This window comes from Rhinoraja longicauda, chromosome 20 (assembly GCF_053455715.1).
Source record: "Rhinoraja longicauda isolate Sanriku21f chromosome 20, sRhiLon1.1, whole genome shotgun sequence".
Classification (NCBI taxonomy): Eukaryota; Metazoa; Chordata; class Chondrichthyes; order Rajiformes; family Arhynchobatidae; genus Rhinoraja; species Rhinoraja longicauda.
Genome location: NC_135972.1, coordinates 28,325,941 through 28,344,676, shown reverse-complemented (window position 1 = coordinate 28,344,676; position 18,736 = coordinate 28,325,941). Strand labels below are relative to the sequence as shown.

Here is an 18,736-nt window from a genome sequence, read left to right as displayed (position 1 = left end):
TGTGTATTTCCCTAAAAACGCCTCTTAGAGATTTGTTTTCCAATTTCCACAGTGGAATTCCAGCATCAATGAATGTCTTGCACAGAACACTCGAAAACTCAGAGTTGCGACTGGAGCCAACAGTAAACAACAGAGATAGAAATGTTTCCAAGTCACTATATCATAAACATGACCTTAATAATACTGAGATAGAGTACATGGAATTTTGAGGAAGAGTAATGCTAGCATGATTTTCAAAGTCTTTAACTGATGATTGGCAATATTCAAAAGAGAGCGTTTTTGACAAGTAGCCTGCAAAATTGCTTTTCTGGTTTATATTGGGTAAATATTTGAAGTGGAAACATTTCTAGTACTGCGAGAAGGAGCTGGAGATTGCCTGGTTCCTGTGCTTTATCATTGGATGTGGTACACATCTGGAATGAGCTGCTGGAGGAAGAGTTGAATGGGGCAGGTACATGGATAGGAAAGGTTTAGAGGGCGGGCAAATTAGATTAATGTCGGTGGGCATGTTGGTCAGCATGGACGAGTTTGGCTGAAGGCTCCATGCTTTTATGACGCTATGATTCCATGGATGTGACACTATTGAACAAAGCATCGGATTGAACTCTGAGATATGTGGCAGTCCCCTTCAGGATGTGCTAGTTGGAGGTCCTCTGATGCTCAGCGTGATTTCCTCATCTATGTCTGTGGACTAGAGGGTGCAGTCCGGGCAAGTGCTGAGGTCAGGTTTTGACACTGAACTGGCATTGCAAGAGTAGACAGGTCAGGTTAAATTAATCTTTAAAAACGCAGATGCTGGAAAACTGTAAATTAAAACAGAAAATGCTGGACACGCTCAGTCGGCATCTGTGGAATGGAATGCAGAGTTAACATTTGAGGTCCATTTAAAGTTTTTCATTTATTTTTCTTTGTTTAACTTGTTTATATTTTTTATTTATGTGTTGTGGTTTAACGTATTTTTAACTACATTTATTTATTTTACATTATTTTGGAAGCTTTAGAAACATTTAAATCCATATCAAAATGTTTTAAAAGATGAAATATAAAGATAAGCTAGTCAAGAATATAAAGGAGGATAGTAAAAGCTTCTTTAGGTATGTGAAGAGGAAAAAGTTAGTTAAGACAAATGTGGGTCCCTTGAAGACAAAAACAGGTGAATTTATTATGGGGAACAAGGAAATGGCAAGCGAGTTGAACAGGTACTTTGGTTCTGTCTTCGCCAAGGAAGACACAAATAATCTCCCAGATGTACTAGGGTCAGAGGACCTAGGGTGATGGAGGAACTGAAGGAAATTCACATTAGTCAGGAAATGGTGTTGGGGAGACTGATGGGACTGAAGGCTGTGAAATCCCCAGGGCCTGATGGTCTGCATCCCAGGGTACACAAGGAGGTGGCTCAAGAAATCATGGATACATTGGTGATCATTTTCCAATGTTCTACTGATTCTGGATCTGTTCCTGTGGATTGGAGGATAGCTAATGTTATCCCATTTTTCAAGAAAGGAGGGAGAAAGAAAGCAGGGAATTATAGACCAGTTATGCCTGACTCAGTGTTGGGGAAGATGCTGGAGTCGAATATCAAAGATGTAATATAATAGGTCTGAAGGCTGTTAAATCCCCAGGGCCTGATGACAAATTAATTTAACCTGACCTGTCCACTCTTGCATTTGAATAGCAGTAACAGGATCAGTCCAAATCAGCATGGATTTACGAAGGGGAAATCATGCTTGACAAATCTTCTGGAATGTTTTGTTACAAGTAATATGGACAAGGGAGAACCAGTGGATGTAGTGTACCTGGACTTTCAGAAAGCCCTTGATAAGCTCCCACATAGGAGATTAGTGGACAAAATTAGAGCACATGGTATTGGGAATAAGGTATTGACATGGATAGAAAATTGGTTAGCAGACAGGAAACAAAGAGTAGGGACCCTTTCAGAATGGCAGGCAGTGGCTAGTGGGGTGCCGCAAGGCTTGGTGCTGGGACCGCAGCTATTTACAATATACACTAATGATTTAGATGAAGGAATTAAAAGTAACATCAGCAAATTTGCAAATAGCACAATGCTGGGTGGAAGTGTGAACTGCAGCGTAGGTTCACGATGTTAATTCCTGAGATGGCACCACTGTCATATGATGAAAGAATGGGGCGACTGGGCTTGTATTCACTGGCATTTAGAAGGATGAGAGGGGATCTTATAGAAACATATAAAATTATTAAAGGATTGGACACACTAGATGCAGGAAACATGTTCCCGATGTTGGGGGAGTCCAGAACCAGGGGCCACAGTTTAAGAATAAGGGGTAGGCCATTTAGAACTGAGATGAGGAAAAACATAGAGAGTTGTGAATTTGTGGAATTCACTGCCTCAGAAGGCAGGGGAGGCCGATTCACTGGATGCATTCAAAAGAGAGTTAGATCGAGGTCTTAGGGCTAGCGGAATCAAGAGGTACGGGGAGAAGGCAGGAACAGGGTACTGATTGTGGATGATCAACCATGATCACATTGAATGGCAGTGCTGGCTCGAAGGGCCGAATGGCCTACCCCTGCACCAATTGTCTATGTATCTATGTAAATGTGTCTGTGCCTAGGCACATTTAAAAAATAGCGTCAGGAGTAAACTATTAATGGTTATGAGGGCAGTGGTGGAGATGGATCCTGAGGTTCCATGTCTGCCAGGCCGTGTGATGTGAGGCCACAATGAGGAGGCCTCGAGTGTAATGTATTCTGTGGGTGCCATAACAGGTAATCCACACGGCTTTAGTGTGGGGGCGGAGTACAGATGATGGGATAGGATAGAGCATGCTTTGGCCCATCGAGAGGTCAGAAAACCTGTAAAGATGATTGAGAGATTCGACCTGACAAAGCTCATCTATCTATATATTATTCCTTTTCTTGGAGGCTTGACTGAATATCATACCACCTCATGATCCAGGACTGCATTGCAAAAAGAGCAGATCATCCAACACATCCAGCGCTTTTTTAATTCACTTTAAGTTAATATCCAGTTTTGTACTATTGTTTTGGCTGCCTTGTATTGTAATGACATTAGCATTAGGAAGGATTCATGAAAGACAATTAAAAAAAAATAAGGTTGATCACCATGGTGTATGTATAAAGGAGTAACTTTATCAGACTGAAGTGAAGTAAGTTTGCCTTAAATTTTTCTTGCACCAGGTCAGTTTCTTCGTCTAAAGATGTTCCGAAAAGATCACGGCTCCTGGATGGTGATGTTTTTTTCCAGTATTCTCTTCCTGTTCATCTTCTCTCATATTTACAACCTGTGCCTCTTAATCGCTGGAAATATGAGGTAAGATTGACAGTTTTATATCCGATTCAATGATAGTGAACTCAATTCAGCTTCAATGCAGGATTAACACTAAGCAACCTCAGTAACATGGGGACCCTCACTAGTGTAAACCTATACTGAACATGAGGCAATGAAACCCTTTACTGGGAACTTTGTTGGGTTAAAGGCAGCACTTTCTGAAAACAGAAAGAGAAAAATTCCCAAGCAAATAGCAGCTTCTTATATTTCAATTTTTGTTGCCTTCTTGTATCTTTAACCTGAATATTGGTCTTCTCTACGAAAGAAAGATACAGAAAAATGTATTTTATTATAATTCTTTTCCTTGTATTTTGGAATATGTTCTGAGCTTAATATATATTTATCAGTTTTGCTCATATCTGAAGGGGTGCAGAAGGGAGTTTGTGTACCTCTGCTTCTCCTCTATTGGAGGAGCACAGATAATTGTACTTCATAATTTGGGTTGCAGCCATAATTGTGCTATGGCTTTGACTTTAATTTTAATACAATGGAGAAGCTTGCTGTTTATCTTTCCCTGCCAGTGCAAACCCCCACTGAGTCACAAAGTGTAATTTGACAGCTAAATAGTGACAACTTTTCAGTTCATATAAGATGGGTTTGCTGCTGCTGTTGATTAACATCAACCTATGGTGCTGAATAAATTTGGTTTTAAAGCAGCTAATTACTTGGATTTAGCAGTCTGATTTCCTGCTTTCTGAACAAAAAATCATAAAGCAGCAACCCAGGACAGTGATGAATGACTTCTGGCACATATTGTACTGCATTGAAGGATTATTCAACCATCTTCAGTGACATTGACCACAGACAAACTCAGTTAGGTCCCCTCTTTCTCATTGGAATAAACCAATCCCATCAGAATAAGACAACTTTAAGAATGAGACTGATCTGTGTTCATATTTTATGGGAAATAAAAACCATTGGCTCACAATTATTATCAAGATGTCACTCACCTGGGTGGATTACCTAGTTTTGCTCTCTTGATCAGAAAGTGAGCAATGCAGTTCCTTTGAACAGTATTATTGTTTGGTTTTACGAAAGGGAAACGTGCTTGACTAATCTACTGGAATTTTTTGAGGATGTAACTAGGAAAATTGACAGGGGAGAGCCGGTGGATGTGGTGTACCTCGACTTTCAGAAAGCCTTCGACAAGGTCCCACATAGGAGATTGGTGGGCAAAATTAGAGCACATGGTATTGGAGGTAGGGTACTGACATGGATAGAAAGTTGGTTGACAGACAGAAAGCAAAGAGTGGGGATAAATGGGTCCCTTTCAGAATGGCAGGCAGTGACTAGTGGGGTACCGCAAGGCTCGGTGTTGGGACCGCAGCTATTTACAATATACATCAATGACATGGATGAAAGGATTAAAAGTACCATTAGCAAATTTGCCGATGATACAAAGCTAGGTGTCAGTGTGAACTGTGAGGAAGATGCTATGAGGTTGCAGGGTGACTTGGACAGGTTGTGTGAGTGGGCGGATGCATGGCAGATGCAGTTTAATGTGGATAAGTGTGAGGTTATCCACTTTGGTGGTAAGAATAGGAAGGCAGATTATTATTTGAATGGTGTCAAGTTAGGAAAAGGGGACGTACAATGTGATCTGGGTGTCTTAGTGCATCAGTCACTGAAAGGAAGCATGCAGGTACAGCAGGCAGTGAAGAAAGCCAATGGAATGTTGGCATTCATAACAAGAGGAGTTGAGTATAGGAGCAAAGAGGTCCTTCTGCAGTTGTACAGGGCCCTAGTGAGACCGCACCTGGAGTACTGTGTGCAGTTTTGGTCTCCAAATTTGAGGAAGGATATTCTTGCTATTGAGGGCGTGCAGCGTAGGTTTACTAGGTTAATTCCCGGAATGGCGGGACTGTCATATGTTGAAAGACTGGAGCGACTAGGTTTGTATACACTGGAATTTAGAAGGATGAGAGGGGATCTTATCGAAACGTATAAGATTATTAAGGGGTTGGACATGTTAGAGGCAGGAAACATGTTCCCAATGTTGGGGGAGTCCAGAACCAGGGGCCACAGTTTAAGAATAAGGGGTAGGCCATTTAGAACAGAGATGAGGAAAAACTTTTTTAGTCAGAGAGTTGTGAATCTGTGGAATTCTCTGCCTCAGAGGGCAGTGGAGGCCAATTCTCTGAATACATTCAAGAGAGAGCTAGATAGAGCTCTTAAGGATAGCGGAGTCAGGGGGTATGGGGAGAAAGCAGGAACGGGGTACTGATTGAGAATGATCAGCCATGATCACATTGAATGGCGGTGCTGGCTCGAAGGGCCGAATGGCCTACTCCTGCACCTATTGTTTATTGTCTATTGTCTATTGTTTTGGTCAAATTTACTTTTCAATTAATTTCTCTACATTTAAGTGACATGCAGACTAAACTAAACTAAAAAAAGGTGTAGAAATTGAATGGGAGCACGACAGGGGCAGAATGAACCTACTCTGCTACAATGCTATAAAGACAAACAATATAATCATGATTGGTTGGTGTAGCAGAGTTATCTGAAAGGAAAGAACTTCCACCATTTATGATCTAGAATCACAAATTGTATAAAAAGGTTTGATCTTTCACATTTATGTTGATTCTTTGAAAGAACTATTCAATGAATTTCCACATAATCAACCTACTTCTGCTCAATAGTGCATTCCTTTCCAATTATTCATTTCCCTTATGATTGTAATCTGAAATATTAAAAAAAGATCTGTATTTCTATTATGCTTTTCATGACATTTGAATTTCCAAAGCATTTCTAGTCAGTGGCAAATTCGTGAAGTGTGATTACTGTTATTTAAAGTAAGTATTCAGCATTTCAAGCTGAAACAGTGGAGAGTAAAATAACATGTTTGATGCTTTAGAATATTTGACTGCATCAGTAAATAAATTGACAGGGCAGTGTGCATGATTCACAGCAGGCTACTGTAAAGCAAGCAAATCAGTTTATTCAGTGAAAAGTCCATTGTAAGTGTGAAAAATCTATAGTAACTAACCTAATAAGAGCAGGTAATTTCTCAGAAAAAGGCAGCAAATGGAAGATTGTTACATTTAATTCTGTACATCAGATCCATCTTACTCACTCATAGCAGTTTTGACAGCAAGCTTGATTGGCAAGGGAATAGCTCAACCATTTCCTCTTCACCTAGTGATGGTATTTATATGTCTTCTCATCTCTATAATCAATATGTGGACCTGACTCAAGCCTGAGTACTTAGTTCTTCCATGCACTGATGCAAGCCTGAGGCATTTGCAGTAAAGCAGGAAAAGGACATGTTTGCTGCACGTACATTGCTATAGATTAATGACAATGGACACATGCAGTAGTGCTAGGCGAACCACTAATAGTACTGGGCTAGACCAGCATGGCATAATCTGTCCTGGACATAAATGTTTAGTCAGAATACACATCAATATTTAGATTCATGCCATCAACATTTAGATTCATAGACACCAAAGATGGACACAAAATGCTGGAGTAACTCAGCGGGTCAGGCAGGATCACTTGGGCTGGGGTCAGATAGCCAGGTTCTGAAAGTGTGACCATTGTATGCATTCATGAATTTTCAACTTGAAAACCTCCTCACAAAACTGCTTAATTACTGATTCACTTACTGGAAGACTGAAATAAGAACACAAAGTGCTGGAAACACACAACAGGTGGGTCAGCTTCGGTGGATAGAGAAACACAGTTAATATTCCATTACATGTTTCATCTCTGTTTCTTTGCTGCAGGATATCAGGGATGAGTGTGCATCACTTGCTTAGCTTTTGTGCAGTAAGCTTGTAGGTTGCTTGGTCAATTTTTTTTTCAATAAGAAGAAACTTCTCGCATTTATATTCAGGATTTTTCATGATTAATACTTCACAGCAAATAAAACACATTTAAGTAGTCATTATATTGAAGTGGAATGTAACAACTGAGGCTACACGATCTTACAAACTGAAATGAAATAATGCCATTTTACTATTGAAATAATAATCTTTTCCTCATTCTGTTGCAAATTCATCATCCTGAAACACGAAATCTTTTTTTTTCCACAGATGCTGAATGACTTGCTAAGTATTTCCAGCATCTTCTGTTTTCATTTCATTTTTACGGTATCTGCAGTCTTTTGACTTTCAATTGGTCATTCATTGCCCCTTCTTTTCCAGAAATCCATATCTGGATAAAGCTGTGGTCTCCAACAGCATTTCAATTTATAGCCTTTAGCTGTTCAACCTCAATGATTTTGTTTCCCTTCTTATTTTGATGACATAGTGGCAAAGACTTATTCCTCATCTTCCACCACATCAGCCTCATTAAATTCAACTATCTTCAACATGATTCCATTACCAGATGTGTTTTCTCACCCCTTTCAGCATTCCAGAGTGATGGTCCCCTTTCCAGGTATGCTCTCCTATGGCCACCAATAACTGGTTTCCTTCTCATCGAGCTTTCAGGGATAACTTCATAGGTGATGGGGGCAGAATTAGACCACGCGGCCCATCAAGTCTACTCCACCATTCAATCGTGGCTGGTCTATCTTCCCCTCTTTACTCCAATTCTCCTAATCTACAGTAACCACTGACACAATGGTGTCCTCCCATCTCCCAGAGATGTGCAGGTATGTGAGCCATTGTAAATTGTTCTTAGTGTGTAGGTGAGTGGTAGAATTGAGGGGATGCACTACCTGCACTTCCCATCCCACCATCCAGGAACCAAAACACAGGTGAAACAACAATTTACTTACACTATTTCTAATTCGGTATACTGTATTCGGTACTCACAAAGTGGTCTTGTTATCGTGAAGAAACTAAATGCAGATTGGGTGGCTTCATTTGTTTTTTTGCAGTCTTCAACGTCCAACTTATTTCTCTCTTCAATTCCGCATCCCCTTGCTGCTCTGTCATCTGTCTGTGGCCCTTCTATTAAAGTCCGACAGAACTACATCTCGTCTTTCCACTAGGTACGTTACAACCCTCAGGTTTCAACATTGAAATCAACAGTCTCAGATAAGCAACCTTTCCAATCAGTCATAATTTGCTAATTCTGATACCAATTTATAATTCTATTTTTTATCTCTCTACATATGTTGCCTGACTTGCTGAACATTTCCATCATTTCCTTTTATTTCATATTGTATCACGGTTTCCCACTCCTTTTTTCTTTCACTTCTATGTTTTGATTCATTTCCTATTCACAAGAAAACAACATCATCAACACTGGACGCTATGCTTGCAGAGGAACTTAGCGGCCTCAGAATACTCTGCCTGACCTCGACCTTGGCCTCGAGTGCTGCCCCCCGGCTGGAAAGGAGACACCGCAGGCGGTGTGAGAGGAAGCAGAAGAGGGGTAAGCGCGGAGGCATCCGGGCTAGGCTAGCGGCTAGCCCACACAGACCGGCTATTCCGAGCATGCTAATGGCTAATGTACGCTCACTGGACAATAAAATGGACACTATAAGACTTCTCCGGTCGACCCAGCGTGAGGTGAGGGAATGCTGTGTTTACGTTTTTACGGAAACATGGCTTAATGACAACATCCCGGACTCCGCTGTTCAGCTCGACCGGCTAACATGCTACCGATCGGACAGAGCTACGGTTAGCGGGGGGAAGACTCGCGGCGGCGGTGTGATTGTTTACATCAGTGATGCTTGGTGTCGGGACGCTGTGTTGGTCTACAAACACTGTTCACCGCTGGCGGAGTTTATGGTTGTGAAGTGCCGACCTTTCTACCTCCCGAGGGAGCTAACAGCTATCCTGTTAGTCGCTGTTTACATCCCTCCCAGTTCCAACAACAAGGACAGAGAGGAGGCACTCTGCGAACTGTACCGGGCCATCTCTGAGCAGCAGACAGCACACCCAGATGGCTTTCTCATCGTAGCTGGGGACTTCAACCATGCTAACCTAAAAACTGTCATGCCCAAAGTATACCAGCATGTTGATTTCCCAACACGAGAAAACAACACCTTGGACCTTGTCTACACGACCATCAAAGGAGCATACAAGGCTTCCCCCCTCCCCCACATCGGCCTCTCTGATCACCTCACCGTTCTGCTGAAACCGGCATACAGACCCCGGGTGAAAGTCACCAAACCGGTTTCAAAAGAGGTACGTGTGTGGTCAGAGGACAGCACAGCTGCACTCCAAAACTGCTTTGAGACTACAGACTGGGACATGTTCAAGCAGGCAGCAACATACAACAACACAACCAACATTCAGGAATACACAGAGACAGTTACAGGCTACATCACCAAATGCATTGACGATGTGACCCACACCAGAGCCATCACCATCCGGGCTAACCAGAAGCCATGGCTGACAGGGGAGGTCCATGGGCTGCTGAGGGTCCGCAACGCTGCCTTCAGAGAGGGCAATCCAGCCGGTCTCAGAGCAGCCAGGGCCAACCTTTCCAGTGGCATCAGGAAAGCCAAACAACACTACACCGGCGCATCACAGCCCACTTCAGTGACAGCAGAGACACACGGAGCCTGTGGAAGGGTATTAGGACTATCACGGACTACAAACCCTTACCACAGACCTGTGACAGTGACACCTCTCTCTTGAACGACCTCAACGGCTTCTTCGCACGCTTTGAAGCTCAGAGCAACACACCTGCGCAGAAAACAACTCCTCCCCCCAACGACCAGGCTATTTGTCTGTCTCCAGGCAGTGTGAGGAGCACACTGTTAAGGATTAACACCCGGAAAGCTTCTGGACCTGACAACATTCCTGGTCGTGTGCTAAAAGACTGCGCAGCTGAGCTCACAGATGTCCTCACAGACATCTTCAACATCTCCCTGAGCCAGGCTGTTGTTCCCTTGTGCTTCAAAGAAGCCACCATCATACCTGTGCCCAAGAAGTCTTCTCCATCCTGCTTCAACGACTACCGCCCTGTAGCGCTGACTTCAACCATCATGAAGTGCTTCGAGAGGCTGGTCATGAAGCAGATCAGATCCAACCTCCCCCCCTCCCTGGACCCGTTTCAGTTTGCATATCGAGCTAAGCGGTCCACTGAGGATGCCATCTCCTCTGCTCTACACCCAGCCCTCACCCACTTGGACACTAAAAACTCATATGTTAGGATGCTGTTCATAGACTTTAGCTCAGCATTTAACACCATCATCCCCCAGCAGCTGGTTTGTAAACTAACAAATCTGGGCCTCAGCCCCCTTCTCTGCAACTGGCTGCTGGACTTCCTCACTGCCAGACCCCAGTCCGTACGGGTCGGCAGCAACACATCGGACACCATCACGCTGAGTACGGGTGCCCCACAAGGATGTGTGCTAAGCCCCCTGCTCTTCACCTTGCTGACCCACGACTGCACACCCACCTACAGCTCCAACCACTTCGTCAAGTTTGCGGATGACACAACAGTGGTGGGTCTCATCAGCAACAACGACGAGACCCACTACAGGAAGGAGGTGGACCAGCTGGCCGCGTGGTGCACAGACAACAATCTCTTCCTGAATGTGGAGAAAACAAAGGAGATTGTTGTCGACTTCAGGAGAACGCACACCCAACACCCCCACCCACTGACCATCAATGGTGCTGCTGTGGAGCAGGTGAGCAGCACCAAATTTCTGGGGGTGAACATCACCGAGGATCTCTCCTGGAGCAACAACATCATGTCCATCGCCAAGAAAGCCCAGCAGCGCCTCTACTTCCTCCGCAAACTGAAGAGAGCGGGAGCCCCCACACCCATCATGTACACTTTTTACCGAGGTGCCATCGAGAGCATCCTCAGCAGCTGCATCACTGTGTGGTTCGGAAGCTGCACAGCCTCCAGCCGTAAGACCCTGCAGCGCATAGTGAACACTGCTGAGAGGATCACTGGCGCCTCACTCCCAACACTCCTGGTCCTTTACACCACCCGCCTCACCCGCAAAGCATTGAGCATTGTGGGTGACCCCTCCCACCCCTCCAACAGCCTCTTCACCCTCCTGCCTTCAGGGAGAAGGTTTCGCAGCCTGAGGTCAAGCACCACCCGACTAAAGAACAGTTTTTTCCACCAGGCTGTCAGGATGCTGAACTCTCTCCCCTCCCTTCCTCCTCTCTCCCCTGCCCCTATGGGACCTGGACTTTAACACCCCACACACACGCACATCCAGCACCAGACACTTTTTTAAAAAAAAATTTGAAGTGACTATATTTTATATTTTATGTTTTATGTTGATTGTTGTTTGCTGTGCCTTTTGTTTTATGCACTTTGTTCCTCGGGATTGTGGGAAACAGTATTTCGATTTTCTGTCTGTGTGAACTGGCTGAGGATTGACAATAAAATTGACTTTGACTTTGACTTGACATTCACACCCAACAGCTATGATCAGCAAACCTTCGTCACCATCCCTCAGCCAGCACCAACACCATTTTTGTCATTCAGTGTTTCTCGGGCTTCACCCAATTACAGCCCTTCACTTTATTCGCTCCACATGTGTGATATTTAGAAAAAATTCTGATGAAAGGTCATCAACCTGAAACTTTAACTGTTTCTCTCTCTGCAGATGCCTGCCTGATATATAGAGTGTTTCCAGCATTTTCTGTTCTCATTTCAGATTTGTAGCACAGCCATAGAACAGAAGCAAGACCTTTAATCACCAGTCCTGCTGTGGGCTTTCTACCTGAAATGATAATCATTGCTTTCTATCCACAGATGCTGCTCAACTCACTGAGTTCCTTCAGCAGACACTTTGCTGCTTCAGATTTCACCATCTGCAATCTCTTATGTCTCCTGTTGACCATCAAACACAAATCCTACATGAATCCCATTATAAAAAAAACCTCTGCACACTCAATATCGATTCTACACACTAGAAAACGATTTACAATGGCCAATTAACTCACAGACCTGCACATCTCTGGGATGTGGGAGGAAACCATTTTGGTGACAAGGAGAACATATGAAACTCCACACAGATAGCACCTGAGGTCTGGATTGAACCTGGATCTCCAGTGCTGCCACCAGTGGCTCTGCCATTGTCATCTTTTTAAAAAAAAATGCTGACACTTCTGTAGTGTCTTCACTTTTTGAAGTAATGTTCAGATACTTTTAAACATGGTATCTATGGAGGGATGAATATTGGTCCCAAGGACTGAAATAATTGGATTATTGCCCTTTGAGGTATTATAGCCTATGTGAAAGAACAACCAGGACCTTCATGTAACATATCATTCAAAAGGCTTGATTGAAGAGCCAAGGGGTCATACAACATTGAAACAAGAAACTCGGCCTGCCGAATCCACACTGATAGTGGGCAGCCACCCATGACAATTCCATCCCAAGACTTGGCCCGTGGCTTTCTGTGCCTGGGCATTTCAAACTCCCATCTGGACACTTTTAAATACTGTTAGTTGCAGGTACCTACCACCTCCTGTGTGAAAAAGGTTCCTATTTGATCCTCCCCTAATTCAATGTCCTCTAATTTTGTCTCCCTCTGATTTGCGGATTAATTTCCTGCAACCGCTTTATTTTTACCATTCATAATTTTATATATCATGTCCCCTCGCAATCTCCTCTGATTCAGGAAAACAGCCCCAGTTTCTCCAGCCTCTCCCCATATCCCAAATGCTACATAACAGGCAAAATCTTGATGGATCTCTTGTGCACACTCTCCAGCACATTCATATCCTTCCCGGATGTGTCGACGTTGCCCTAGCAGCTGCGGCTCGCCTGTGGTCCATTTGTCTTTTTCTTCTTATCTTGTTTTTAATGTTAGATGTCTGTTATAGTTTACCTTTAGTTGTGTATTATGTGGGGTGGGGGGGGGGATGGGGCAATAAAAAAACCAACCCATCTCCTTCTTCAACGGAGATGCGACCTTTTTCCGGGTCACATCTCCGTTCGTGCTGCGGCCTAGCATCAGGAAGCTGGTGGCCTCCAGTCTTACCATCGTGGAGCTGGCTGACTTCGGAGGCTTCGGCCGCTGGCCCTGTGGACTGTGGCGTCGGGAGCTCACGGGTCCCTGGTTGGTGACCGAGTTTCAGGGGCTCCAGCGGCAGCGTCTTCGTCCGCCCAGAATCGTGGGCCTCGGGTCGGCCTGTTGGCGGGACTTTTCGTCGTCAGGTGCGGCTTGGAATCGGCCGCGGGATCTTCCATCGCCCGGCGGGGACTTCAGGGTTGGGAGCCTCGATCATCTCGACGCACCGTTCGCAGGACTTTTCATCGTCCGGCCTGGCTTAAAATCGGCCACGGGATCTTCCATCGCCCGGCGAGGGCTTTAGAGTTGGGAGCCTCGATCGCCTCGACGCTGCAGTTTTGACTGCCCGACCACGGGCGAAGAAGCAAGAGGGAGATAAGACTGTTTAAAAAAACTTTCCGTCACAGTGTGGAGGTGCCTGGAGGAAAGTCACTGTGATGGATGTTTGTGTTGAATTATGTAGTTGGGTGTTTTTATTGCTTTTTTGGTGCTGTGACTGCATGGTAACTAAATATTGTTCAAACTTATTTTGAATGACAAATAAAGAAATTCAATTCAATTCAAAGTGTGGTGGCCTGAACTGCACTCAATATTATTGCACGCAATATCAATTGCAAGCAATAGGCATGCTGATATTACCCTCCATACTGTCAACAACTCCACCAATGTTCAAGTTCTGCAAACTTACTGATCATGCCATCTACATACCTATCCAAATCATTCTCTTGTATTATAAACAACAACCATGGAATACCACTGGTCATAGGTATTAAATCACAAAAACAAACCCCTATTATCACCTCGCCAATTTTGGATCCATTTACCAGAATAGGTCTAGACCTTTTGGGCCTGAACCTTTTGGACCATCTCCCTGTCAAAACCCTCATCAATGCATCTTCAAAAAGTTCAATCAGATTGATCAGACAGAAACTGCCCTTTTCAAAGTGAGACACAAAGTGCTGGGGTTGGAGGCAACATCTCTGGAGAACATGGATAGATGACGTTTTTGGGTTGGGACACTTCAAAGAGTAATGCTGGCTCTCTCTGATTAGTCCCTACCTTTCCAAACAATCTTTAATCCTCCATCTCACATTTTTTGCAATAACTTCCCTACTACTGATGATCGGCTCAAGCATCTGTGATTTCCAGTCTTTGCTGCTGCCCTTCTTGCAAAGGGGACTACATTTACTGTCTCCAGTCATCTGGCACCTCACTTATAGCAAGGATTAAAAAATCTCAGTCAGAGCCACAATATCTTTTCCTTTGACTGCCTTAGCAGTCTGACATATATCTCATCTGACCCAGGGGATGTATCCCACTTAATTTCTTTTTTAAACACCTTCTTACACTTTGTATACTCTGCCGGGCTTCTCCCATCTTGTCTTTATCTGCCAGATGCTTCCTTTTATCACCTTGTTCAACCCTTGATATCCCTTGATATCAGGAGTTCCCTGCACATGTTACCCCTGGCTTTCACTTACTGGAACCCACAGTATTTCTCCTTTGAATGCTTATTGCTCTGCAGATGTAGACTTACCTGTAAGTAGATCCTGGCAAATCCTGCCTATTTTAATGAAATTTATGTTCTGTCAATTTATGTGCTCAAGCCACTTAATTAAAAAAAGTTTTGAGGTGAGAATTTGAAGCAAATTCATGGAGAAGGATTTCAGTTTACTCAAGAGAACTTAAGTGTGATTAAAATTTGATGCAATAATTCTCCAAATATTTTAACTCTGTTTCCTGATCATTGCGCAGAGCATGCACTTTCAAACATCATCACTAGATGGTGGTAAAACATCTGATTTACCATCTAATATTTAACAAAGAGTCTGAAGAAGAGTCCTGAGCTGAAACATCACTTTCCATGTTCTCCAGAGGTGCTGCCTGACCCGCTGAGTTACTCCAGCACTTTATGTCATTTTTTGGTTTAACATCCCTTTTTACCATTGTGAACTGAACCACACCAGTGGAAAATGACTTACCAGAAGCCACAGATTTTTTTTTGATTCATCCGTACCAAATTTCAATGACTATATATTGGCGAAAGTAGACTTTATGCTTTATTATGTGGTGATGCTTTAGAATCTTTGAAATCAGAAGATGTTCTTTTTTGGAGGGGGCTCTATTTCACTACATCAATTTGCAAATTTTCAAAGTCTTGAATGCATATTTATTAGATAATCATATTTTCCTAAAAAATGTTCCAATGGACAATTATTCACATTTGATGAGAATATCATTAAATAAATGACAAAGACTAACCTGAAGAAACCTTTTTTCTATTAGGCCGGTTTTCCTTCTATCAGTAATGGTATCATGAAGGTAATGAACAAAATAATGCATCCACTGAGCTCCAGAATTCTCTCCCTAATCTTCAACAAATTGGTTTGCAATGATCCCTTCCAGTAAAAATCAAAGGCAATGGATATTTATTGTGGGACACACTGGTTTAAGAAAAAAAAGTCTAATTTATTTGTGTAGGAAGGAACTGCAGATGCTGGTTTACACCGAAGATAGACACAAAATGCTGGGGTAACTCGGTGGGACAGGCAGCATCTCTGGAGAGAAGGAATGGGTGATGTTTCAGGTCGAGACTTTTCTTCAGACGTCTGAAAAAGGGTTTTGACCCAAAACATCACCCATTCCTTATCTCCAGAGATGCTACCGGGCTCGCTGAGTCTAATTTATTTACTCTCCAATATATGTCATATTTTCCAGGTGTTTAGGATTTATTGCAGTGCAGTACTCTGAGATGGTTTTTACATTCATATATATTTGTAACACCGTACAGTTAGGTTGTTATTTAAAAGGTAATTAGAGCATTGTCATGATTCGGAAAAGATAATGCCTTCGGATCCTTCCTTGACCGGCCTGATTTTTTTAAACCTTTTTTTTTTATCCTACTTAAAATTCTTGTGGGCTGAGCTTTTCCCCTGACTTGCCCTAAGTTTAAATTTGACATTTGGTCCATAAACCATATCGATAACCAGCTTCCATCTGCTTGGGATTTAAGCTGTGTAATTCCCTCCATAAACTTTACTGTCTTTCTTCATTCCTTTATGTTTCTTAAAACCAAACTTTATGATCAAGCTTTGGTAATTTTCCTAATTATACATGGCTTAGCCACAAATATTATTCATGTATTATCTACATTAAAGTTGCTGTATAAATGAAAATTGTGATTGTTGGATTCTGGAAATTTATTTTCTAAAGGTAAATGGTAGAGGTCAGGGCATATATAGAATATAAAAATTGGGATGTTGTGTTACAACTTTACCAAACATTGGCTAGAATGCACTTGGAGTGGTGTATGCAGGCCTGGTCGCCACACCAAGGAAAGAATGTGATTGCAATGGAGAGATTGCAGAGAAGATTCACCAGAATCCTGCCTAGATTGGGGTACTTCAGTTAGGAGGTGAGAGGGGAACCATGGACAGGATATCCAAGCTGGGCTTGGCAGCAATGTCCACATCACCGGATTATTAAATGCCACAACACCAAAGAAAGTAATTTGGCCCATTATACTGCTTTGCCATGATAGCCCTTGTGAGAATCAATAGGAGTGAAAGGAATGGAATCTTTTTTAATTAAAGAAAACTTGTACCACCTCAGATGTCTCGATTTTGAAGTATTGTTTCATTTCTCTCAGTATATCTTTTGGCTTTTTAAAGGATTGAGTAGTCAGGGAGTGGTGTGTAGAACTGATGTTATCCAAATCAGAATAGATGGATATTTTTGTCAATCATGTCCATTTTAAGTGTGAATCAAAGACTTGCCATTACAGAAGTAAAACTGCTGTCTTGCTGAAATGTGGCCACGCTCAGCTTTTATCTTTGAGCAGAGTCTAAATGCCTATTAAAGTTGTATTACTACCCTATTTAAAAATTAAGCATTCCATGTGTTCAATGCCAGTTTTCTTGATTATATTTTGTGATAGGTGTGTGTTGTAACATTCCTTCCTGGAGATATTTTGTGTAATAATGAATCATGTTTCCGAACTCTGATTCTTCAAAAATCAAGGAATGTAAATGGTATAAGATAGATGAAGCCATTTGCTTTTGATATATCTTCGCTTTGTGACATCTCCATTAAGAACATCCTCAATTCCCTTGTGAGTTAACAGGTAATATCACAAAAACAGCAGAACAATGGCCTGCAGATATTAGTTATAGTTAGTTTGGCCACTTGCTTTTGTTGATGTATTGTTTCTTGATTCTTCTGTAATTTTGTTGCCCAGGGTCACTATTTTAATAAGTTTGTTCCTTCTCTAAAACACAAGACAGTTCTGACATGAGAAGCTTGGAAAACAATGAAGTTAACAATAGGTTCAACTGCAGCTTTGTGCTCTACTGTTGATGTATGTAGGAATCAGACAAATTATTTTCATTTAAAACCATTAATGATCATTGGAAGGGAGGCACAATGCCACCTCTGTCTGGGTTGAACTTGAACCCAGATCCACAGATGAAAAGACGATGTTTAAATGCACTAAAGCATTTTTGTCTTCCCATGGTTTGTGTTAATGACACGGATGGATTGCAACATGGAAGGGTCATAACCCTGGCCACAACCTGAGGCCACTTTCAGCGTCACGGTGAAATAGTTATTTATGGGACACACAAACAGTGATACAATTAGTGCAGGTTTACTTTAAGGCTGCATATACCATTGTGACTCCTCATGTTTCAGAACTGTTTCTGAGCTCTTTGTTTCCCTCACCTCCCTGTCGCAATGAAAAACGATTCTATATACCATACGCAGAGAATAATGCAAATATGGATTCCTTCCTCGGCAGAAGGTTTTTTTTTTCTCCAGAAAAAAATAAGTTGTTGCATTTTTATTCAATTTAGAGAGTCCCCTTCTTTATATTATGAAAAATTCTATGTAATACAAACATTTTTCTAAATACAAGCTTATTGGGTATAAAACAAGAATTTCTTTTCCTCTTGAGACTAAAATCCATCAACACCATTTCTAGCTGTACATATTACTTTGATTAGAAATCGCATTTCCAACATCTCTAAGTGCCTTATCTGCATAAATCAGTCACTAATTAACACTGTTATTTAATTAGGGTCATCCTGTTGTCGACCAGTCATTAATCACACCGAATTTAGAGTAGGACTCTTATTCAAGGATTTTTTTTGTCTGATTCTTTTTGAGAATCACTCAACACGGCCTGTCACAGCTGCTCCTTGCCTCTGTATTTTGTCTTTGTGTGGTTATTGTAACAATGCTGGCTAACTGACGACTTGGGTCATCAGTATTGAACCAGGGATAGGCTCAGACAGTTAATTGGGCATCAAACAAAAAAGAAGCAGTTTGTGTTTATTGTATAGATACTGAAGAAAAACTTAACAAGCTGCTTTAATATTTTACTAGTCCTGTTTTGTCTGTAATTATGTATTCCTTTAGGTTTGAGCAAGGTGATTTTGGACGTGGCCAATGGCTCAAATCTGTTTCCTCGTGAATATGAATTGATGGGAATAGAAGCAATGCAAATTTTAAGAGTGTCA

The 18,736-nt window shown here is 42.3% G+C and overlaps 1 protein-coding gene across 3 annotated transcripts in view; it reads left to right on the top strand.

Moving 5' to 3' along the window:
* tmem117 (transmembrane protein 117) overlaps positions 1 to 18,736 on the top strand; it is a 247,047-nt gene that overhangs the window by 76,881 nt on the left and 151,430 nt on the right. For all 3 annotated transcript variants that reach the window (XM_078417298.1, XM_078417299.1, XM_078417300.1), the window contains exon 3: positions 3,178 to 3,310. In XM_078417298.1, the coding sequence (XP_078273424.1) occupies positions 3,178 to 3,310 (133 nt within the window). The remainder of the gene's footprint in view (positions 1 to 3,177; positions 3,311 to 18,736) is intronic.